This window comes from Phyllobates terribilis, unplaced genomic scaffold (assembly GCF_046119375.1).
Source record: "Phyllobates terribilis strain yellow unplaced genomic scaffold, ASM4611937v1 Scaffold_1__5_contigs__length_1240528914, whole genome shotgun sequence".
Classification (NCBI taxonomy): domain Eukaryota; kingdom Metazoa; phylum Chordata; class Amphibia; order Anura; family Dendrobatidae; genus Phyllobates; species Phyllobates terribilis.
The window spans coordinates 858,603,804-858,629,332 of record NW_027362761.1 but is presented as its reverse complement, the minus strand read 5'-3'; the positions used below and the strand labels follow the sequence as shown (position 1 = coordinate 858,629,332).

The following is a 25,529-nucleotide window of genomic DNA, read 5'->3' as shown; positions in this document are numbered from 1 at the left end:
AGATGCAGAAAAAAATTATATTCAGTTTGCAACCTGATGGAGGTCAGTATAGATGGACTAATAGAACAAGTCCCACACACAGCTAGAAGCCCAAATATTTTTTCAGAGGTAGATGCAGAAAAAAAATATATTCAGTTTGCAACCTGATGGAGGTCAGTATAGATGGACTAATAGAGAAAGTTCCACACACTGCTAGAAGGCCAAATATTTTTTCAGAGCTAGATGCAGACAAAAAATTATTTTGAATTTGCAACCTGATGGAGGTCAGTATAGGTGGACTAATAGAACAAGTCCCACACACTGCTAGAAGGCCAAATATTTTTTCAGAGGTAGATGCAGAAAAAAATTATATTCAGTTTGCAACCTGATGGAGGTCTGTATAGATGGATTAATAGAACAAGTCCCACACACAGCTAGAAGCCCAATATTTTTTCAGAGGTAGATGCAGAAAAAATATATATTCAGTTTGCAACCTGATGGAGGTCAGTATAGATGGACTAATAGAGAAAGTTCCACACACTGCTAGAAGGCCAAATATTTTTTCAGAGCTAGATGCAGAAAAAAATTATATTCATTTTGCAACCTGATGGAGGTCAGTATAGATGGACTAATAGAACAAGTCCCACACACAGCTAGAAGCCCAAATATTTTTTCAGAGGTAGATGCAGAAAAAAATTATATTCAGTTTGCAACCTGATGGAGGTCTGTATAGATGGATTAATAGAACAAGTCCCACACACAGCTAGAAGCCCAATATTTTTTCAGAGGTAGATGCAGAAAAAATATATATTCAGTTTGCAACCTGATGGAGGTCAGTATAGATGGACTAATAGAGAAAGTCCCACACACTGCTAGAAGGCCAAATATTTTTTCAGAGCTAGATGCAGACAAAAAAATATTTTTAATTTGCAACCTGATGGAGGTCAGTATAGATGGACTAATAGAGAAAGTCCCACACACTGCTAGAAGGCCAAATATTTTTTCAGAGCTAGATGCAGATATAAATTATTTTTAATTTGCAACCTGATGGAGGTCAGTATAGATGGACTAATAGAGAAAGTCCCACACACTGCTAGAAGGCCAAATATTTTTTCAGAGGTAGATGCAGAAAAAAATTATATTCAGTTTGCAACCTGATGGAGGTCAGTATAGATGGACTAATAGAACAAGTCCCACACACAGCTAGAAGGCCAAACATTTTTTCAGAGGTAGATGCAGATTAAAATTATTTTTAATTTGCAGCCTGATGGAGGTCAGTATAGATGGACTAATAGAGAAAGTCCCACACACTGGTAGCAGGCCAAATATTTTTTCAGAGCTAGATGCAGACAAAAAATTATTTTGAATTTGCAACCTGATGGAGGTCAGTATAGATGGACTAATAGAGAAAGTCCCACACACTGCTAGAAGGCCAAATATTTTTTCAGAGCTAGATGCAGATATAAATTATTTTTAATTTGCAACCTGATGCAGGTCAGTATAGATGGACTAATAGAACAAGTCCCACACACTGCTAGAAGGCCAAATATTTTTTCAGAGGTAGATGCAGAAAAAAATTATATTCAGTTTGCAACCTGATGGAGGTCAGTATAGATGGACTATTAGAACAAGTCCCACACACAGCTAGAAGCCCAAATATTTTTTCAGAGGTAGATGCAGAAAAAAAATATATTCAGTTTGCAACCTGATGGAGGTCAGTATAGATGGACTAATAGAGAAAGTTCCACACACTGCTAGAAGGCCAAATATTTTTTCAGAGCTAGATGCAGACAAAAAATTATTTTTAATTTGCAACCTGATGGAGGTCAGTATAGATGGACTAATAGAGAAAGTCCCACACACTGCTAGAAGGCCAAATATTTTTTCAGAGCTAGATGCAGACAAAAAATTATTTTGAATTTGCAGCGTGATGGAGGTCAGTATAGATGGACTAATAGAACAAGTCCCACACACTGCTAGAAGGCCAAATATTTTTTCAGAGCTAGATGCAGACAAAAAATTATTTTTAATTTGCAACCTGATGGAGGTCAGTATAGATGGACTAATAGAGAACGTCCCACACACTGCTAGAAGGCCAAATATTTTTTCAGAGCTAGATGCAGACAAAAAATTATTTTGAATTTGCAGCGTGATGGAGGTCAGTATAGATGGACTAATAGAACAAGTCCCACACACTGCTAGAAGGCCAAATATTTTTTCAGAGCTAGATGCAGAAAAAAATTATATTCAGTTTGCAACCTGATGGAGGTCAGTATAGATGGACTAATAGAACAAGTCCCACACACTGCTAGAAGCCCAAATATTTTTTCAGAGCTAGATGCAGAAAAAAATTATATTCAATTTGCAACCTGATGGAGGTCAGTATAGATGGACTAATAGAATGATGCTATGCCCAAAAGATTTTACTTCACTAGGTGCAGTAAAAAAATTGGTATTCTATACACAGGTGGTATATTTTGCAACACAGATAGGCTACTCCACTGACTAACACACTCTGCAATAGGCCAAAAAGGATTAGCTTTGCTAGATTCAGCCAAATGCTGTGAAAAAAACTTGCACAGCACTGGCACAGACCTGCCTGGCAAAAACTGATAGGAACTGGTGTAACCTAGTCCTGAAAAGGACTGCAATTACAATTAGTCTTTACTCCCACAATCTATCTATTTAAGAGCACAGACCTGCCTGATAAAAGTCGTAGGAAATGCGGTAACCTAGTCCTTAAAAGGACTGCAATCACAACTATTCCCTACTCCCAAGCTATCTGTAGATTTGTGCGAAAATTGGCTTGAAATTAACAAGGTATAGCGCACACAGCAACAGCGGTGCCGTCTAACACGCAGCTGCAGCAGTGAGAAAATGGTGGCGACGGGGAAAATGGCTTGGACTTATAGGGCAAGGACATGTGACATACACTGCCAATGACACATGCCCTTGCTTGTGTGAAAAAAAGCACTTCGCTCCGTGTGTGCACTGCTGATAGGCTGACAGATTGCACCTCCCCACTGTAAATGCGGGAAAGAGAAAAAAAATGGAGATCTTCATTATTCCTCCAGAGATCCATCCCCTGCCCCTCCCCCCACCCCGCTGTACACTCAAACTGCGTATTAACATTAATTTTCATCATTACTGAGAAAAAATCCAGTTATGATTTTGGTGCACGAACAGTTATCGAACATAACCTCGAACAGCCGAATTTTTCTCAAATCGTTTGTGTTCACCGAACAGCTCGAACACCGCCCAAAACAGCTCGAATTTGAGATTGGCAAACAGTTCGAGTCGAACAACGCTCATCTCTACACAGCAGTTCACAATCTTCCTAGTAGTACAGGACAGGCAGTTCTGATGCAAAGGCACATTAATGAACACAGCATTCTTTACAGCACAGAGATATGGAGGAGGGGGGAGGGTTTGCTGAGGGAGATTATCCCTGTGACACCATTTCTTCCAGTCCTTATCTTTATGCCTGACAATACTCTGCACTACTAGTTCAGGAACGCTACCTGACCTGTGCTTAGCTTCATTCCTGACTTGAATCCTTTTCACTTGCAGGGGGGCTTCTGTGAGATACAGAACACACACACCACCTTTCTCTTCAGCTCCAGCAAGACAGTAAACAACTTCCCTATAATCACTCTGGGGCTCTGCTAAAACACTCCCCTTCTCCTGTGACTGTGTTAACCCCTCTAGTTGCTGGATGCTTTTAAAGCACCAGCACTACTTCTGCATGTCACACTCTGCAAAAGCATTACTTCTGCATGTCACAGGTTACATGGTTAAAGTTCTCTCCTAAAACAGGAATCTGTGTTTTGTATTCTGAGTACGGACAGCAATGCACAAACCGGTTAGGGGTCTCCTGACGGAAATCAGAAGTCTGATATATGTCTATAAGACTGTCAAGTTCGCAGCCAATTTCTGCATTCTGTACTTGGACTGCAAAATGTGGTTATGTAAATCAAAACTTAAGACTCATTCTGACATCTTTTTCACATTGGAATACTATCCATGTTTTTTTACGGATAGAACTCCTACCTGTGATAGTCTATGGGGCTGTTTACATTTCTGAGTTTTTTGTCGGACCGAGTGGTCCATGGAAAATTGAGGAGACATGATCAATATTGATCTCAGTATCGGAAAATTGCCAGTTCAAGTCATGGAACCCATCCATGTGCTGTCAGTTTTTCATGGACTGGTTGATAGGAGAAGCTGAATTTTTTTTTTCTCATGCAAGAAAAACTGATGAAATTCAAGCCAAACTGATGACACTTTAATCAAAATGATCAAAAACACTGATGAAACTCAGTTCATTTTTCTCTTATTGTATATGAAAAAAACAGGAGTCTGACCAAGCCCTTTAAGACAGTATAGACTTACAGGCAATGCTTCATGGGAAAAAAAAGTATGCAAATTATCATCCCCTGAGTTGAAGGAGTTGTCAACTTTCAGAAAATTGGTCCCTAAACTGTGTAAAATATCTAAAATAAAAAACTCAGCAGGCACTCATCTTTCTTGAATCGAGTCCCGGTTTCCCTCCACTGCTCTGGTCCTGGTGTTTCAACTACAGTGCTGACATTATGTCAACAGTGCCCATCACTGTTCTAGCTAGTCAGTAAGTTCAGTGCTCATGCCATCAACCTTGGCACAGCTGCTGAGCTCATTGCATGAGCTGCTGAGCTTAGTGACCGACAAGAGCTCTGACACATGCTGTTGACATGACCTCACTGCAGCCAAAACACCAGCACCGGACCAGCAAGGGGGAGTGAATGCTGGACCCGGAAAAGTAAATACTTTGAGTTTGTTATTTTAGATATTTTACACAATTTGGAGCCTACTTTCTTGAAAGTGGACAACCCCTTTAGGTCATTTGACACAATTTTTTTTGTGACGTGTGCAATCTCTCCTGGCCATGTTCACTTTGCATCTTTTGGTATCTGCTTTGATGGGGGTAGTGGTTTCCCTATAAAAATGTAATGTTCTAGTTAGCATGATTTTTTGGTGTTTTTAAATTTTTAAAACATCCTACCTCCAAATATAGATCCTTTCAAGCAACGCCCTGTGACAAGCAAACCTGGATGCAAGCAAAGGGTGTCCTTGGGAGATGCCACACCCAACACAACAGCAACACCATTTCCACAGTAAGTACACTGGAGAGCAGTCATCTAACAAGAAATTGTAGATAATCCATGTTAGTATGTTTGTAAGGAGGTAATTGTAAGTATAAAATTGATCTTATAGATTAATACAAGATATGAACATTTCTAAAGTGCAGGAATTAGAAATACCACAATTTTTCCTCATCACAAAAGGTTATTTTCCACTTACCATAGTTTCAGTGTGTCCTGCACATTCAATGGCAAAATCCACTCCTCCATTAGTCATCTCAGTAATGACTTCATGAATGGGTTTGTTGTAATCCTTTGGATTTAGGCACTCAGTGGCTCCCAGTTGTAGGGCTTTTGGATACTTATCCTTATGTGAACCTACTCCAATGATTCGTGTTGCGCCTGCATCCTTGCATCCTACAATTGCTGAAAAACCAACTCCTCCCAAGCCAAATACAGCACAGGTAGAGCCCTTGGTCACCTGAGAAGGGGAAAATTAGCTCATTATTTTAAATATGTATTACAAATATATATTTATTTCTAAAAGGAACAGAACGAATAAATGGGTTTATTTTCTTTACTAAGAATAGAACATGAAAAATCTTACCTTTGCAGTGTTTACAGCTCCACCATATCCAGTTGCAAATCCACAGCCTATAAGACAAACTTCAATAGGGGCACGGGCATCCACTTTCGCAACGCAAATATCAGACACCACAGTGTATTCAGTAAATGTACTTGTGCATGCATAATGATAAATTGGTTTGCCTTTACAGGTAAATCTACTTGTACCATCATCCATCAGTCCTGATTGATTTCCAAACGCAAACCTATTAAGTAAGAATATTACAAAAAAATAATAAAGAGCTAATAATTATCCAAGTAATTACTTTTAATGTTATTCTAATTATTTATTTTTCTCAAAAAAAGATCTTGTATATTATACAATGAAAGAAGCATTTTTTTATATTTCTAATGTACTTTTTGAATTAATCACAATTTTTAAGATCTTTGCTAGCAGTTAGAAGTAGTGAAACATCAAATTTCTAAAGATAGTATAGAAATTGTACAATAAAATAAACGTTATTAGTTGCATAGCTCTTTAATACATTTCTAATATTTTGAAATTAGATGCAACTTCAAAAATCATCCGAAAAATTTAGCAATTTACAAATCTGGCATGTAGAATTGGGAAAAGCAAATTTAAGAATATATTACGAGTCGGATTTGTAAAAAAAAAATCCATATTCACAAAATAATTTTTTGTTTGCTATGAATCACCACAGATAGTATACATAAAACAATCCACTTTTAAAAGTGAAATTAACCTTCATATGGGGCCTGATTAATCAATGCATTTTTCACCAGTTTTTTTCCATGGATACCTCACTTTCATTGACTTTTTGATTTGAACAAATTCATCAAATGATTTGCGCCTTTTCTAAAGTGGTCTTTTGCAGTTTTCTGATTTTTAGGTCAGTATGGCTTTTCAAGATGTTTTAGACTAATTCATAAAATGCGACTTTTTTAAAAAGTTGCAAAATGTGGCCCAAATATACAGTACAGACCAAAAGTTTAGACACACCTTCTCATTTAAAGATTTGTCTGTATTTTCATGACTATGAAAATTGTACATTCACACTGAAGGCATCAAAACTATGAATTAACACATGTGGAATTATATACTTAATAAAAAAGTGTGAAACAACTGAAAATATGTCTTATATTCTAGGCTCTTCAAAGCAGCCACCTTTTGCTTTGATGACTGCTTTGCACACTCTTGGCATTCTCTTGATAAGCTTCAAGAGGTAGTCACCGGAAATGGTCTTCCAACAATCTTGAAGGAGTTCCCAGAGATGCTTAGCACTTGTTGGCCCTTTTGCCTTCACTCTGCTGTCCAGCTCACCCCAAACCATCTCGATTGGGTTCAGGTCTGGTGACTGTGGAGGCCAGGTCATCTGGCGTAGCCCCCCATCACTCTCCTTCTTGGTCAAATAGCCCTTACACAGCCTGGAGGTGTGTTTGAGGTCAATGTCCTGTTGAAAAATAAATGATGGTCCAACTAAACGCAAACCGGATGGAATAGCATGCCGCTCGAAGATGCTGTGGTAGCCATGCTGGTTCAGTATGCCTTAAATTTTGAATAAATCCCCAACAGTGTCACAAGCAAAGCACCCCCACACCATCACACCTCCTCCTCCATGCTTCACGGTGAGAACCAGGCATGTAGAGTCCATCCGTTCACCTTTTCTGCGTCACACAAAGACACGGTGGTTGGAACCAAAGATCTCAAATTTGGACTCATCAGACCAAAGCACAGATTTCCACTGGTCTAATGTCCATTCCTTGTGTTCTTTAGCCCAAACAAGTCTCTTCTGCTTGTTGCCTGTCCTTAGCAGTGGTTTCCTAGCAGCTATTTTACCATGAAGGCCTGCTGCACAAAGTCTCCTCTTAACAGTTGTTGAAGAGATGTGTCTGCTGCTAGAACTCTGTGTGGCATTGACCTGGTCTCTAATCTGATCTGCTGTTAACCTGCGATTTCTGAGGCTGGTGACTCGGATAAACTTATCCTCAGAAGCAGAGGTGACTCTTGGTCTTCCTTTCCTGGGGCCGTCCTCATGTGAGCCAGTTTCTTTGTAGCGCTTGATGGTTTTTGCAACTGCACTTGAGGACACTTTCAAAGTTTTCCCAATTTTTCAGACTAACTGACCTTCATTTCTTAAAGTAATCATGGCCTCTCGTTTTTTTTTTACTTAGAATTTGTATTATGGCAAGAAAAAAGCAGCTAACAGTTTATTCAGTAGGACTATCAGCTGTGTATCCACCTGACTTCTGCACAACACAACTGATGGTCCCAACCCCATTTGTAAGGCAAGAAATCCCACTTATTAAACCTGACAGGGCACACCTGTGAAGTGAAAACCATTTCCGGTGACTACCTCTTGAAGCTCATCAAGAGAATGCCAAGAGTGTGCAAAGCAGTCATCAAAGCAAAAGGTGGCTACTTTGAAGAACCTGGAATATAAGACATATTTTCAGTTGTTTCACACTTTTTTGTTAAGTATATAATTCCACATGGGTTAATTCATAATTTTGATGCCTTCAGTGTGAATGTACAATTTTCATAGTCATGAAAATACAGAAAAATCTTTAAATGAGAAGGTGTGTCCAAACTTTTGGTCTGTACTGTACTCCAGTTTTCCTGTGAATGATTTTATGCACTCCAGTTATTTTGGTGCAATTTTTGTGCCCAGTTAGTAAAATGTACAACTTTTTTTTCAGTAATAAGTCACAAAACGGATCAAAAGACAGAAAAAGAGCATTTTTTTATTTTGCGCAAAATTCAAGAATCATGTGCACCCTTGGAAGAATTTGTGGCAAAAAACAGCAATAAAAGCCACAAGATAAAAAAAAGTGACTTGCGGGGAGTGGGCGGGGGGGCAACTGATGAATCCAAGCCATAGTGTCTTACATGCAGGCAGCATGGTATAAGGCAGTAGCCGCTAAACAGGTAGGAATTTGTGGGAATACATTCAACATTATGTTTATTGAAATCTATGCTAGGGGTCCACTGGGAAGTCCTAATTCAGTGATTGACAGCCTTCTTTGTATGTACGTTTACACATGGGAGACTGTCAATCACTACCACCCCTTCACTATTAAGCCTAGAATGAGAAGATATTGAAATTAATTAATTAAGTTACAAGATATACTGAATTATTTTCCCAAATCCATTGAACTACAGTGGTGTGAAAAAGTTTTGGCCTCCTTCCTGATTTTTTATTCTTTTGCATGTCTCTGATCACAAAACAAATTTAAATATTAGACAAAGATAACGAAAGTAAACACAAAATGCAGTTTTTAAATGAAGGTCTTTATTATTAAGGGAAATATAAATCCAAACCTACAGGTCCCTGTGTGAAAACCTTCATTATAGCCCCAACTCCCTGAGGAAGCCCTTGTGGAGAAACCTGTTGGGGTGGCTTTGTGATAATTCTTATTAGCACTAGCGTTCCCAGTGTCTGTGTGAGCAACAGTTATTCAGCTTAATCAATCTATAATTCAGGAACTGCAGTCATGATGAATATATGTTTACACAGAACTGGAATCAGTAAGCTTAATGAATAAGATAGATCAAATTGATCATAAATAAGATAGAGGAAACACTGGCACACTAGTGTGTTTTTAATTCATTTACCACATTTTTTAAAAAGTATAAAATAAAAGTCATGTTTTAATGAATCCCTAAATTAGGGTTTATTTACCCTCCCGGTAATATGGTCATTGGAATATGTTATCCTTATAGGGGTGTGTACACCTTTATCTGATGGGAAAAGTAGATCTAGAAGAGCCATCACCACAGGGGTCTCACATGCAGTCCCAGGTGAAGGGCTTCTGAAATATTCTTCATTCTTTCAGCAAAAAGCAAATGTTTAAGGGGAAGGGGTGAGCACTTCTGCCCACTCAGGGGACTGATCCCAGGGAGGGAGCAAAGAAGCCTTATGTTTAGTCAGAGAGTTGGTGGAATTATGTTGGAGATCAGTTGCCGACTGGGCTGGATAAATGTGCTACAGTTGTGGGATCTGTCATCTTTATTTGATGAACTTTAGTGTTGAGCGAGTATGTTCTGTTAACCCTTTCGGCGAGTATGCTCGGCCGAGCTCCGAGTATTTATAGCTGCTCGGTGATATGCTTGAATTCCTCCCGTGTGCATGATTTGCGACTGTTTGACAGTTTTATTACATGGGAGGAATGTCTATTTCTTACACATTCCTCACATGTAATGAAGCTGTCAAACAGTTGCAAATCATGCACACGGGAGCGATTCAACCTTATCACCGAGCAGCTGTAAATACTCGGAGCTCGGCCCGAGCGTACTCGGACAGAACATACTCGCTCAATACTAATGAACTTTCTTAAGGACTATTACTATTAGATACCTGTGCTTCTATCATTTTATCTGTCATCTGGAGGAGCGTGGAATGTGAATACAGACTATACTGTCTGGAGATATGAAATCTGTATCAGACACTGGCTTAGACTTGTCAGTCATGGGGGGCAGTTAGGGAGAAGTTGCCGGGGACCCGCCTGTCTGACTAGTTTGCCACATGACTAGGTCCCTGGTGGCTATTGAAAGTATGACAAAAACATATATGACTGTGTTCATATAGCCAGTGCCGGATGCATGCTGCCCACGCATTGTGCAGCATGTATTAGATGTCAAGTTCCCTATAAGAAAAAGAGAGACTTACCATCAACTGGTTGCATTGAACATATAAGATCTTATTTTTGCATTTGTGGATGAAATTACGGTACTTAAAATGATTTCTCCAGTATATTTAATTATCAGTGCCTTTACTGTAGTCCACAGTCAACAAACAATATATTTTATTTATAATATTTCCCCCAATTTAGAGGCACAGCTACACCAGCATTTTTTTGATTAAGTGTTTGTGAAATAAATAGATCTGCATGAATCAGGATATAGATTCTATTTATTGGACTACTTTTCAGTGGGCTAATATCAATTTATAACTGTATAAACACTTTACTTACTCAAATTTTTTGCAGATGTTACTGTGTGGGCCATCGCAAGCTCTGCACGATCCACATTGTGGGACAAACAGTGGGATGACTTTGTCACCTATGAAGAAAGTAGACAGTTTTAGTATAATAGTTTTTAATGCTTTTAAAAACTGCTGCAATGATTTTCATCGGCTTGCATGTTGCTTGAGGTTATTTAGCAAGTTTTCACACTTTTTCTTGCTTTATTTCATAAGAATGTTGAATCCTAGTAAATTTGAAAAAATCATCATCATCTTAACTAGCATTAATGATCCTATTTCCACTATCATTTGGCTTATTGTGGAGCTCTTTGAAATCCTGCCACTAGTGATGAGTGCAAGCGCTTGTTGCTTGAGTTTGCCTTGGGTGCTTGGGTATCGCGTGTGCTCAAGCGACATGTTCAGGTCCCAACAGCCGCATATTTCACGGCTGTTAGAGAGCCACAAAACATGCAAATCCCTGCATGTTTTTTGTGGCTGGCTAACAGCCACGAAACATGTGGCCGCGGGGGACTCGAACATCTCACTCGAGCACCTGCGATACTCGGTGCATACCGGAGCACCCTAGACAAACTCGAGTAATGAGCACTTGCGCTCATCACTATCTGCCACCCTTAGCTCTGTGTTTAGGGTGGATAAAGTGCTTTGCTTATTTATTCACTGATATACAGTAGGATATATTTCAGTTCATCCAAAACCTTTGTCAACAGCCATTTGAGAAGCTTTGGACAGGCTGAAACTGGTTCTTCTGTACTTACTAAATGAGTGAACAAAGAGGCAAAGTATCTATAACTTTTCCCTACATTGGCCAAACATAAAAACAATACAATACTGAGGCAAGAATTAGAGGAAATGATGCATGAGCATATTATCTAGCTCTGAGAGGGTGCTATATACATAGTGGTATTGTGCATCATCGCTAAGAATTGTGCAGCAAAACCACATGAGGCCTTAATGAAAAACCATGGTGACTTGCTCTATGTATTAACAGTGTGTACTATGATTTCAGGGAAAGAAAACTAAGAAATCCTGTAGGTAAACCCACGCCTTTTTCTTGAGAATTGCAGTTTGTAAATTTGTATACATTGATTCCAATCATAAAACCAATGCACCATGGAAATCAAATCCAAATGGAAGCATGTGTAATGGTACTACAGGGAACATTTCAATCACCTGCATACTGGCCCTAGGGACAATCCTTCATGTTCTGTTTTGCTGTGTGCACCAGCTGATCACTTGGACTCTTCTTCTACTATAAATCTGGATAAATTTTATAGCCCGAGTTTGCATTCTGTTCTGCTCTGAACCCAGGACTCTGAGCATGGACTCCAAGTCCTGGATTGTACCCCTTTTCCCGTCTAAGATCTGATCCTGCATCTTGAGTCCTAGACTATGGGGACAGACAGACGGCAGTATTTATCGTGAAAGGATTGCATCACAGTGCACGGACTGGCCCGACACCTTTCCTGACCTGAGCCTGAAAACTGCATAGAAATAAATCAGTCACTCTCAGGTCAGGAGAGGTGCTGGACCAGTCCGTGCACTGTTATGCGATCTTTTCATGAGAAATACGGCGATCAATCTGCTCCCAATACCTGTATTCTCCACCCTAACACTGGAGCTTGATCCTTGGTCTGGAACTGTATTCTGCTCACAGATCTGAAGTCTGTTTCTATACCTGTAATCCTGAACCTCTGATCCCCATCCTTTGAGCCCATGTCTATGAATCCTGAGGACAAGTCTACCGAGAGTTTTCTGCCAAACAGTTTTCCTGGTTTTATTCCTGGTGATAGAGTCTGCAGCACAAGAACAATCAACCCTTTATCCAGGATCCTATATCTATGGACATGTGCTTGTTTTCAGAATTCAATAATTGTGTATATAATGAACTCTTTTAAATTCCTGGACAGATTTGTTTGTTGTTAACTTATTTTTACCTGCTAACTGTTTGTTATCTTTTGAACTATTGTCTTACAATGCAAATCTAGTATGATCACCATCGTAACCCATGACATCAGCAGCTTACTTCAAAATACCCTCCTGTGTTCTGATAGTGGAGGGTAGCTACTTTAATGTGTTTACATATGGCCACCAGAGATTATTCCAGCTGATCAGTGGGAGACCTAAGGGCTCATGCCGACGACCTTAAAAAAAAATCGGACAAGTGCTATCCATCTTTTTGACAGATAGCACTCGCCCTCATGTTGTTCAATGAGGCAGTGCACATGTCTGAGTACGTTATGGTCTGAGGAAAAAGACAAATCGTATCATTCACGATTTGCCTCCTATAATCGGAGTGCAATCGGCCATTTAAGTCTAAGGGTCTGTGAAAAAAATTGAACGGCACTTGAATGTCTTCCGAGTGTTGTCTGATTTTCACAAACAGACTGAAATGGAGAAACCTTTTTATCCTCCACATCTGATCACACTCCAATCAGAGTGTGACCAACATAATCAGACTGAATTTCTCGGATGAGAGAAAAATGGTCGTGTTACTGTAGCCTAAGTCATCAATATCTGGATACCAGACGACATCTTTAATAATGGTTATTGCACTTAGACAGGCATAGATCCTTCATACAACACTTTAGATTACTTTTGACTCACCTGGTTTCACTATGGTGACTCCCTCACCTATGCTCTCAACCACTCCAAGAGCTTCGTGACCCAAAATCACTGGAAAATTAGTTTGTATTATTTGATTAAGTGCGCTCTTATCAGATCCGCAAATACCAGAAGAAATAATCTGTGTAAAGTGAGAAATATACAAAATATTTAGCAATTTTTCAGAGTGGGTGAAAAGAGAATTGCCTCACAGATGTTTGCTGGACAACAAACTTTCTTATACTAGATTTATTTGTATCAGTTTACATTGAATCATTTTGTCCCTGATGACAAGCCCCATTGGCTTGGAAGCCCTCCCGAATTCAGCAGATTGCTGCTGATCTGGTTCCCAATCCCGCTAGGCAAATGGAAAGGATACAATGTGCACTAATGGGATATATGAACAGCGATTTCCTTCAAGAGACAACCACTTCAACATAAATTGGTCACAATTATGTGCCTATTGGTTTCTGAAAAGATCTTTACAAAGATTAGAGAACTGTTTTTCTCAAACAGAGATCCCAACGATGAAATTATAGTTCCTGCAGTGACCAGTAGAAGGAGCCTGAAAGCTTATCATGTAGCTTGAACTGTAGAATAAAACATCATGCAATAAACCCCCAATCTCCTCCTTGTAATGCTTGAAATTTATTTAGAAGCACATTATAATAAAAAGTTGTTTCAAAGTTAAATTTTACATTTGATTACGCTTTATGGATTGTGGGCTGATTTTAAATTATTTCATTTATTGAGTTCTAGATTTTAAAGGTTGACATTGGAAGTAAAGATTTACTGTACCCTGTTAGATGGTTTATTGAGTAGCTTAGGTGTATCAACGTAAAGGTCACTTTTTCATAATGTACTGTTCTCCTCTAACATTAGCAAGAAGTAAATCTAAATAGTTACGAGTTACTGACCATGTAAAGTCTTATTGTCATAGTTATTGGTAAGGGCCAAACTGATATGATTCTTAGTAATGACTGTGCTTGAAAGTAACATTGTCTTGTTAGTTCAAATTAATATAATAGGCAAGGGTGGTCCAAATCAGTGATTGATGGACCTCTATAACTGAGCATACAGAGCTGTCAATCTCTCAGTATGATTGCCCCTTTAAGTCGTTAACAATCCCTAAAATAGTGAAGAATAGGAAGCATTTAAGGAAACCAGGATGGATGAACACAGAACTTAAACACATGCTAAAAAGGAAGAATGAAATGTCTACCAAATGGAAAGAAAGAGGCATATCTAAAGAAGAATACAATGCTGTCTGCAGAACCTGTAGGGCACACATCAGATTAGCTAAAGCTGATAATGAATTAAGGCTGGCAAGAGATGTCAAAGGCAATAAGAAAGAATTTTGGGGGTATGTCAAAAGTAAAAGAAAAGTGACAGATGCTATTGGATGAAAAATGATGCTGAGAAGACTGAACTTTTAAATTCCTATTTTGCATTTGTTTTCTCTCAGAAAGTAAATGTAACATCAACTGATCTTCAGTGTACTATTGAAGGAATACAAGAATCCACACTATCTACACTGCTCAAAAAAATAAAGGGAACAGTCAAATAACACATCCTAGATCTAAATGAATGAAATATTCTCATTGAATACTTTGTTCTGTACAAAGTTGAATGTGCTGACAACAAAATCACACAAAAATTATCAATGGAAATCAAATTTATTAACCAATGGAGGCCTGGATTTGGAGTCACCCCCAAAATTAAAGTGGAAAAACACACTACATGCTGATCCAACTATGATGTAATGTCCATAAAACAAGTAAAAATGAGGCTCAGTATTGTGTGTGGTCTTCATGTGCCTGCATGACCTCCCTACAATGCCTGGGCATACTCCTGATGAGGTTGTGGATGGTCTCCTGTGGGATCTCCACCCAGACCTGGACTAAAGCATCCGCCAACTCCTGGACAGTCTGTAGTGCAACGTGACATTGGTGGATGGAGCAAGACATGATGTCCCAGATGTGCTCAATCAAATTCATGTCTGGGGAATGGGCAGGCCAGTCCATAGCTTCAATGCCTTCATCTTGCAGGAACTGCTGACACACTCCAGCCACATGAGGTCTGACATTGTCCTGCATTAGGAGCAATCCAGGGCCAACCGCACCAGCATATGGTCTCACAAAGGTTCTGAGGATCTCATCTCAGTACCTAATGACAGTCAGGCTTTCTCTGGAGAGAACATGGAGGGCTGTGCGGCCCTCCAAAGAAATGCCACAGAACACCAGGATTGGCAAAGTCGCCACTGGCGCCCTGTGCTCTTCACAGTTAAAAGCAACAAGCTACAAGCTTAAAGCAAGGATCTCCAAGGTGGTATTCTCTGAATTACTGCCTGTACCACATGTCACGCCACAGAGGCAACGGGAGATTAGGGAGATAAATAAGTGGGTCAGGAATTGGTGTAAGAAGGAAGGGTTTGGGTTCCTGGAGAACTGTGCTGACATCTCAGTTGGCTACAGGTTCTATGCTAGGGACGGGCTGCACCTCAATGGGGAGGGTGCAGCTGTGCTGGGGGAGAAAATGGCTAGAAGGTTGGAGGAGTGTTTAAACTAGGGATTGGGGGGGTATTCATTTTATAGATGGGGAAGATAGTGAGGCACAAATAAAGAAATTGGGGGTGGGGTTAAAACAGTCACTATAGTAAGAAGGAATAGAGGTACAAATGCATGTACACTAATGCCAGAAGCCTCACCAACAAAATGGAGGAATTAGAATTACTTTTGTTAGAAGATAATTATGACATGGTGGGGATATCTGAGACATGGCTGGATGAAAGCCATGACTGGGCAGTTAATTTACAGGGCTATAGTCTGTTCAGAAATAACCGTACAAACAAGCAAGGGGGGGGTCTGTTTATATGTAAAATCATCCTTAAAACCCATCTTGCATGAGAATATATGTGAATCTAATGAAAATGTCCCTGTGGGTGGAGATAAGGGGAGGGGGAAAAATAATATAATAAATTACTGATAGGGGTTTGTTATAAGTCTCCAAAAATAATGGAAGCAGCGGAGAATATCCTCATAAAGCAAATAGATGAAGCAGCGACTCAAGGAGAAGTCATTATTATTGGGGACTTCAACTACCCTGAAACACATCGGAGAACAGAAACCTGTAGTTCCAGCAAAGGTAATAGGTTTTTGACAACTATGAGAGACAATTACCTTTCACAACTGATTCAGGACCCAACAAGAAGGGGGGCACTGCTAGACCTAATATTAACCAACAAGCCAGACAGCATATCAAATATGCTTGGGTAATAGTGATCACAAAATAATAAGTTTTAATGTATCCTTTAATAAGATGTGTAGTAGAGGTGTTACAAGGACACTAAACTTCAGAAAGGCAAATTTCCAACGGTTGAGGGATGATCTTAGTGCAATAAACTGGGACAATATCCTGAGACATAAAACTACCCAAAGCAAATGGGAGACATTTATTAGCATCCTGAATAGGACCTGTACACAATATATACCCTATGGCAATAAACATGCTAGAAATAGGAAGAAACCACTATGGCTAAATAGAGCTGTAAGGGGCGCAATAAGTGACAAAAAGAAAGCATGCAATTAACTAAAGCAAGAAGGTAGTGATGAGGCATTAAATAAATACAGAAAATTAAATACATTCTGTAAAAACAAAATCAAGGCAGCAAAGATTGAGACAGAGTGACTCATTGCCAGAGAGTAAAAATAATCCCAAATATTCTTTAACTGCCATTACTATACCGTAAATTCAATGTCGTTTTTCACATTTGCAAAAGTTTATATACATCTCCGAGCTACAACACCATTTGTAAATAATGAAAAAATAAAATCATGAATATAATCATCATGGCTATGTGGAGCCTTCTGTGACATTTATGTTAAGTTCCCATGATGAGATTTTGATTCTGTGCATTTTGTCTGCACAACAAAACACAGTTCCAGCAAAGTGGATGGGATTTATAGAAATCTCCTCCCCACAGTGTGTTTTTTTTACTCAGCGTAAACTGACCTGTGGTGCGTTTTTCCAATCCACAAAAAGTCAATTTCTCTTGAAAGTATCATGTGCAGATTTTCCCCATAGATTTGCATTAGATGCAAATAATCATCTGCAGGTAAAAAACGCGCTTGCGTTTTTAGTTGATTTCAGCTGCAGAAATGTGACACCCCAGGGGTCTGGTTGCCACAGTGATAGAGATATTACGTTTGAGAGCAGGTGGGAGGTCCTTTGGTCAGGGATCCTGTGCATGCCACACCTCCTGCCCAGTCTTGGGAGGGGAAGGACTTCCCCTATATAAACCTGGGGCTGAGGCAGGGTAGGGAGTTCTGAGAGGAGAAGACAGGGAGCAGAGCTGCTCTATGGGCTCTGCTCCACAGGCAGGCCCTGTCCTGGGGCCTGAGCCTGGAGACAAGGAGAGTGGAGAAGAGAAGCAGCATAGGAAACAGCAGAGTTACAAGGAGTCAGGGGCTGGCAGCTACAGAGCTCGCCCTGACTAAGAAGATTCTTTACCGGACCCGGAGTCCGAGGCTGTGAGGACTAACTCCTACCCAGCAGCAGAATCCGTCGGGCAGGGGATTTCAGGTCCTCTGGCCCAGAAGCCTGAAGGCACGGTCACACGCGTGGGACCAGCACCGCCATCGTGGAGCGGAAGCCATTAGAAGGCCCCGAGTCACCGGCCATACGGGTGAGCACCACACGGTACACTCAGGGACGTGGGCTACTTACATCAGCTTCTAGCAAGGTAGCCAGAAGAGTACAGTCAGTTTGGGAGGCCTACAACTACGCCTGGCCAGGGGAGATCCCATCTGCTCAAAGACTGACCAGGCCCCGTTTGCTAGCAAGTACTCCGGGAGGGTCTGTCGTTGTTACCAGTAAAGACCCTGAACTACACCGTACCGTCTCTGAGTGGTTCCTGCTACCCCCATCATCCACGTCGGCTGCCCTGAGGCCATACCCCTCCCGTTGGGGGTTATACTATCACGCTGCACAATCCTACCACCGGCCTCAGCGGTCTGCCCTGCAGCAGCAGCTTCCTGGCTGCACTCAACGGGTGGCGTAGTCATCAACTATTTACTACTAATAGACTGCCGTCTAGTTTGACTCCCTGGGCACGGACCGGGTCACCGCCACGAGATTACAACCCTCCACGGATCCGGCTCCGGGTAAGCTCCCGCGTGCGCACCGCAGCGCGACACAGGCCCAGGGGCGCGTCAACTTTGGCGTAGTCGGCAGGATTTCGTGCCCGCAACCACCGGGTACTGCGTGCCTGAAAAGCAAAGACTGTTCAAACTTACCAGTGGTGAAGATTCCCGCTATCCGTGGAGGTTTCCCGCCATCCGGCGCCATCTTCTACCTTCTTCCCGCCATCCGCGAAGTTTTCCCGCCATCCGGCGCCATCTTCGACCTTCTTCCCGCCATCCGTGGAGTTTTCCCGCCATTGGACGCCATCTTGAGGACGCCGCGCGGGAAGAAGAGGGGCGTGGACTCCGAAAGCGCGCGAGAACTGAAGCCCCGCCTCACGTCCGGACGTTGCGTAAGGTCCTGGAAGGAGCCCAGCAGACGCCGACGTCACAGGAGCGCGACGCCAGGTCCTCTACCCCGACGATTGACTGCGGAGCCGCGGCCTACGGAAGAGGATCTCCGGAAGGTAGGCCACGGTCCACTAGGGGGGGGGGAGGACACCAGGAACGGACAGCAAGATGGCGGACCGGCAGCAGACTAAGCTGCCCAGCATCGGCAGTGCCCCAGTCGTCGCCGGCCCCGACCAGCGCCGGGAGAAGACGCGTGACGCAGGAGCGGTCGCGGGAGCAGGTAAGAGGAGTCTCCCTGTCCCGGACGCTGCCAGCGTCAGCCTGCTCCCGGGCCCCCTGGTGGAGCCGCCGATTCCGGGCGCTGCAGACACCGACCTGATCCAGCCCCCGCAACAAGCCCTGCGGCCAAGCCCTCCAGCCCTGGGCACTACCACCACCAGCCCGCGCCCAGGCCCAAAGTTGCACCCTCTGACCCCGGGCGTCATCAACGGCGACCCTCTCCACGCCTGGTCGCAAGGCCTGAACTCCCCAGGTGCAAAAGGACTGTACGCCCTCCACGTTAACCAAGGAGGAGCTGCAGTACTACCAATACGAGGAAAGCCAAGAGGACCCGGACGGGTCTGAAGCCTACACACAAGAAGGAGCAGGAGGATGCCGTTACTGAAGTACGGTAAAGTGGAACTGTACATAGTTACCCGTAGGGGTACTTGTGTTGCTAATTAAAATATGGTCCCCGTTGGGACAAGTGTGAACTGTTCCCGTGTGTCCCCTATCCTTAACCAGGCTGAGGACTGTGAGCAGCCATCCCATCTCCCCACAGGCTGAGGACTGTGAGCAGCCAATCCTTATCCCCACTGGCCGAGGACTGAGAGCGGCCATATCTTGTAAATATTATGTGTTTCCAGTTATTTATAGGAGTCCTTGGTGGATTTACCGGGAATCCTTTGTACAGTTAGTGGAGCGTAACCCAGGATGGACTAAAAGACTGTTAAGGACTCGGGGTAGGACAGACCCCTACCTGGTTACGTCTCCCTGTTTTGGTGAAATGGACACCTTGCTTTCTTCAAAGACTACACCCGGTTGCGGACACGCCGTAACCATCTTTATATGTTTTCTTATTGTATTATTAATGTTTTTACCTTGTTATGTTTTTCTAAAAAAATATGTTTAGTCCCGGAGTACTAAATTTCACTAGGGGGGAATGTGACACCCCAGGGGTCTGGTTGCCACAGTGATAGAGATATTACGTTTGAGAGCAGGTGGGAGGTCCTTTGGTCAGGGATCCTGTGCATGCCACACCTCCTGCCCAGTCTTGGGAGGGGAAGGACTTCCCCTATATAAACCTGGGGCTGAGGCAGGGTAGGGAGTTCTGAGAGGAGAAGACAGGGAGCAGAGCTGCTCTATGGGCTCTGCTCCACAGGCAGGCCCTGTCCTGGGGCCTGAGCCTGGAGACAAGGAGAGTGGAGAAGAGAAGCAGCATAGGAAACAGCAGAGTTACAAGGAGTCAGGGGCTGGCAGCTACAGAGCTCGCCCTGACTAAGAAGATTCTTTACCGGACCCGGAGTCCGAGGCTGTGAGGACTAACTCCTACCCAGCAGCAGAATCCGTCGGGCAGGGGATTTCAGGTCCTCTGGCCCAGAAGCCTGAAGGCACGGTCACACGCGTGGGACCAGCACCGCCATCGTGGAGCGGAAGCCATTAGAAGGCCCCGAGTCACCGGCCATACGGGTGAGCACCACACGGTACACTCAGGGACGTGGGCTACTTACATCAGCTTCTAGCAAGGTAGCCAGAAGAGTACAGTCAGTTTGGGAGGCCTACAACTACGCCTGGCCAGGGGAGATCCCATCTGCTCAAAGACTGACCAGGCCCCGTTTGCTAGCAAGTACTCCGGGAGGGTCTGTCGTTGTTACCAGTAAAGACCCTGAACTACACCGTACCGTCTCTGAGTGGTTCCTGCTACCCCCATCATCCACGTCGGCTGCCCTGAGGCCATACCCCTCCCGTTGGGGGTTATACTATCACGCTGCACAATCCTACCACCGGCCTCAGCGGTCTGCCCTGCAGCAGCAGCTTCCTGGCTGCACTCAACGGGTGGCGTAGTCATCAACTATTTACTACTAATAGACTGCCGTCTAGTTTGACTCCCTGGGCACGGACCGGGTCACCGCCACGAGATTACAACCCTCCACGGATCCGGCTCCGGGTAAGCTCCCGCGTGCGCACCGCAGCGCGACACAGGCCCAGGGGCGCGTCAGAAACACATCAAAAACGCATGTAATCCGCATGACAATATCAATAATGTTGTCAAATCCAAGTACCAGGAAGTACCAAATACATAATCGGGGCTAGTTTTATTAAGGAGTAACAACAAGCACCATAAATAATACCCAAATCCCTAGACCCATAAAAACAACATCTCAAACAAAAATATGTAAGACGTTGATAATCAGTTATTAAAAAAAATTGTAAATTTGGTGGTTACATCACCCCTGCTATGTGCAAACACTAGATTAACAGGGCGCATCAGCTTCCCTCCACCTCCACCTAGGCATTCCGCCAACACAACATGTACTGCTGGTTGTATAACTGTGTACTATGGCTGCCAAAGAGAGATGTGCAGATGGGTGACACACCTCATCCTTTAGAAGATCTCAGTCCACTGCCAGCAAACCTGTTGGGACAGGGATTGTAAAGAAAACATCAGCACACAATGATGAATGATTTGGGTAAAGGCAAAGTTAGGACTTAATGTACACAGCAGGGATCTGTTCAAGGAGTCTGTATAGTCTCTAAAGAGACGAGTCGTACAGCCAACATGCACATACAAACACATTACAAGCTGCATACAAAATAAGGTTGAGTTCACTTGAGCATTATGAGATCCATTCAGTTGCACACTAGGAAAGTTATGATAGGAAGCAATCCATCATATGACATATTATTTCCATCATGGTGTCCTCCATTTCACCAGAAAAAATTGTGCTGCGTGTAGTAGATATGATAAAATGTGCGATGGAAGCTTCTAATAGATTCTCCAACATAGATTACAACCTAGCCAATAGCACAATTACAGCCATGTGGTTTAGCACTTACCTAAATAACATTACAGTTAGTCTTTAGGTCCAATCTGGGTGCTTAACTATAATGGGTGGACATGTTTCAGTCACACCCAATCCCTGGAACCTAGGAGGGCCTAAAAGGTCCATTTTACCAAAATGACAGTACTAATACTATTAAAGACCCATAATAGTTGGGGGCCCTGCTGGAGATTCTGCATAGGGGCCTACAAGCTTTAAATTATGCTACTTAGTCTCTGTTCTTACTTAAAGGGGTTGTCTGGTCTTCTGATAAAAGTCTGCAGTCACTATGTGATTGCAGACTTTTGAATCCTTTTAACAGAGAATCTGCATGCTGTCAAAATTCTCCAGTTTTACCAATGAGAGTGTGAGGTTACATGACCGCAAAAGTGTGTTTTACATACTTCCATCCATATTCCAACTAGATCTGCTTGACCTCACCCAATACAAGGGAACAGAGTGGTCGAGCACGTCTAGTTGAAATGTGGCAGGAAGTATGAAAATCGCAAATGTATTCAGCGAGGCTGGAAATGTCTAGTCAAAATGTGGAAAAAAGTTTGCAAATCACATACTTGCGATAACATGACCACCCACTCTCGGCGCTGGCACCAGAGAATGTAGACTTGTACCCCAGGTCCAGACAACCCCTATAAAGAATATCCTCTATAGGATCCCATTGGAATAAATAACCTATACGACATGTGTATCTCTGTAAAGAGAAAGATCAGTCTGCTGTTATTACTTATTAGTCGAATAAACGGTGTTCAGGCACATGCCAGTCTACATGAAGGCCAATAGACACCCTTTTGTTATAAAATGAGTTTACATTCTCTTGTCCTTATTGCAGGTATAGTATTGCATTCATAATGCAGACTCAATGCTCAGACTTCTCGTGGGTATACAGAACCGGACTCTGATTATCATAGCATTCAATGGTTGGTAAAGTTACAAAGAGATCTGGCTATTGTAACTAATATGGATACTAAAATATGCCTATAATAAAACTGTGTGAAATGCAGAATTTTTTCAACACGTACAAAATGTCACATTTTCCTTTTTAAAAGTTACCAAAGATACAAAATAAAAGAAAACACTAGACAGATCTACGATGACTGGCATTTCATATTGCAGTGTAAGAAAGAAGATATTTAAAAGGGTTGTCCACTACAATATGACACCTCCTTAACAGCTCAGCTATGATGCACAAAATATGGAAACAGTATCCTTGCCTCCTGGACTGATGCCTTTCTGATGATATTTGTGCTGTGTCTCCATAACATGTTACATAACCGCTGCAGCCAATCAGTAGCTGCTGATAGAATAGTGAAGGCTGCTGCCTATCAGAACTGGGAGGTACAGAATACAGAACTGACATTGGAGAAATGGTTGAGGTCCAGAAGTGATGACTCATTTTTTGCAGGGCAAAGCAATGTCTTTATCAATGTTAGTAAGGTTATATCAACTGAAAAATAAGACAAACTGTTGCTTTTGTTTGGAGAAGGAGAAAAAAATTAAGTATAATAATAAAACCGTCTCCAAGGGGAAGGGGTTAATGTAACATTTCGATGTGCAAGAAAACACTATGAGAAATCTTGCTAGACTGAAATCACAAGTTGAGTTTTTGTGACAGTTTGAGCCAAGGTGTATCACTTTTTATTTTGTGCTTTTCCATTACTGCATCTAAAAGTTCAGTAAAAACAGCATTTGTAATTTCAACCTCAAAAATGCTGCCTTGAACAATGGACTGAAGTTTTCCCTAATACCACTGTGGGTGAAACCAGCCAAAGGCTCTTTCATTTTTTTTTTTTACCTAAACTGAAACAATGCATGAAAATCATAAAAGGAAAACACATCTAAGCCCTGTGTGAAACTGGCTATGCATGAAAAATGAGATACAGAATAACCATATTGAGAAAGCCACCCAAATTGCATTGAAAAGAGATCTTTTTGGGGATATGGAGGGTTTTGTTCTATCAAAAAAGATGGCAAGGATGTATAATTTTTGACAGAATTGAAAATTAATCACAATAAATCTGGTCTAGATAAATGGTACTCTTCTTAAAAAGGTGATCTTTTGGAGAAGTTTCAATGTACTTTATTTCAGTAGTAGAAGGTCCATATGCGGAAATGGCATATGAGCCCCTTGCTGTTCAGCTGGTAATTTAGCAAGAATGATAGAGCTCTATTACTATGGCTCTCTGGTATAGAAAAAAATAAAGCCCCGATTCCTTAAAGGGGTTGACTGGGCAAAAGTGATAAGTCTGCAGTCACTCTGTGTGACTGCAGACTTATGAATCCCCCCAGCGCTGCCTCTCTCCATTCACTTGTATGGAGCAAGGCCACGCCCTGTCTAGTGATGTGGACGGCCAGTGGGCGCGTCCAGCCAGAAGGCGCAGCCTTGCTCAATGCAAGTGTATGGAGAGCGTGGCCACTCCCAGGGGTATGCATAACACATACATACATACGGATCCGATGAATCCTTGCAGTGCACAGTGCCTGCACTGAGGGAATTCATAAGTTTGCAGTCACATAGGTGATTGCAGACTTATTACTTTTGACCGGACAACCCCTTTAAAACTGGCATTTCATACAGCTTGCCATACTTGCCAGCGCAACTGATGGACCAGTTGTTCATCATGCACAGCATCATCATTCTTGTCACCATTTTCACTCTGTCAGTCTTGTCACCTGTAGTGTTGAGCCACCCCCGTAGTGTTCGGGTTCGGTTCGGTTCGTCGAACACCGGGATGTTCGAGGAACTGTTCGTCGAACTGTTCGTCGAACACCTTAGAACACCGTCGAACACCGTTAAAACCAATGGCAGGCAAACAAAAACACATAGAAACACATAGAAAACACCTGCAAAGGTGTCCAAAAGCTGACAAACTGCTCAGAAGACACTCTCTTTAAAAAAGCCGGCCGGCAAATTCAGCAGCGGCATACACCGGTACCCGACAATTTAGACAAGAAGGAATAGAGCATCACACATAGATTAGATAGATAGAAACATGTCAGTCACACATATAAGAAGCACAGTGACAGTGTTGGTTACTGCACTTGTCATTTAGTGTAAAGGATTTATTAAAAAAAATATTAGTGTTTTCATGCACCGTCTCTTTAAAAAAGCCGGCCGGCAATTCAGCATCTGTACCCGACAATTTAGAACAGAAAGAATAGAGCTTCACACATAGATTAGATAGATAGAAACATGTCAGTCACATATATAATAAGTATAGTGATAGTGTTGCTTACTGTACTTGTCATTTAGTGTAAAGGATTTATTAAAAAAAATATTAGTGTTTTCATGCACCGTCTCTTTAAAAAAGCCGGCCGGCAATTCAGCAGCGGTACCCGACAATTTAGAACAGAAAGATAGAGCATCACACATAGATTAGATAGATAGAAACATGTCAGTCACATATATATGAAGTACAGTGATAGTGTTGGTTACTGTACTTGTCATTTAGTATTAAAATAAAGGATTTATTATTAAAAAAATTGGCGTGGGGTTCCCCTTAATTTTAGGCTCTAGCGGAGGTTAAGCAGACGGCTGGGGCAGATGTTTGAAGCCTGGGAAGGGGGTAATACCCACGGAGCTTCCCAGGCTACTAATATCAGCCCCCAGCTGAATACATAGCCTTTACTAGCTAT

The 25,529-nt window shown here is 42.1% G+C and overlaps 1 protein-coding gene across 1 annotated transcript in view; it reads right to left on the bottom strand.

The window, feature by feature from the left end:
* The window catches only part of LOC141153766 (NADP-dependent alcohol dehydrogenase-like), a 74,340-nt gene that overhangs the window by 35,956 nt on the left and 12,855 nt on the right, over positions 1 to 25,529 (bottom strand). The window contains exons 3-7 of the mRNA XM_073638890.1: positions 13,271 to 13,409; positions 10,656 to 10,743; positions 5,707 to 5,929; positions 5,320 to 5,580; positions 5,021 to 5,156 (exon numbers count right to left, since the gene is read on the bottom strand). Of these exons, the coding sequence (XP_073494991.1) occupies positions 5,021 to 5,156; positions 5,320 to 5,580; positions 5,707 to 5,929; positions 10,656 to 10,743; positions 13,271 to 13,409 (847 nt within the window). The remainder of the gene's footprint in view (positions 1 to 5,020; positions 5,157 to 5,319; positions 5,581 to 5,706; positions 5,930 to 10,655; positions 10,744 to 13,270; positions 13,410 to 25,529) is intronic.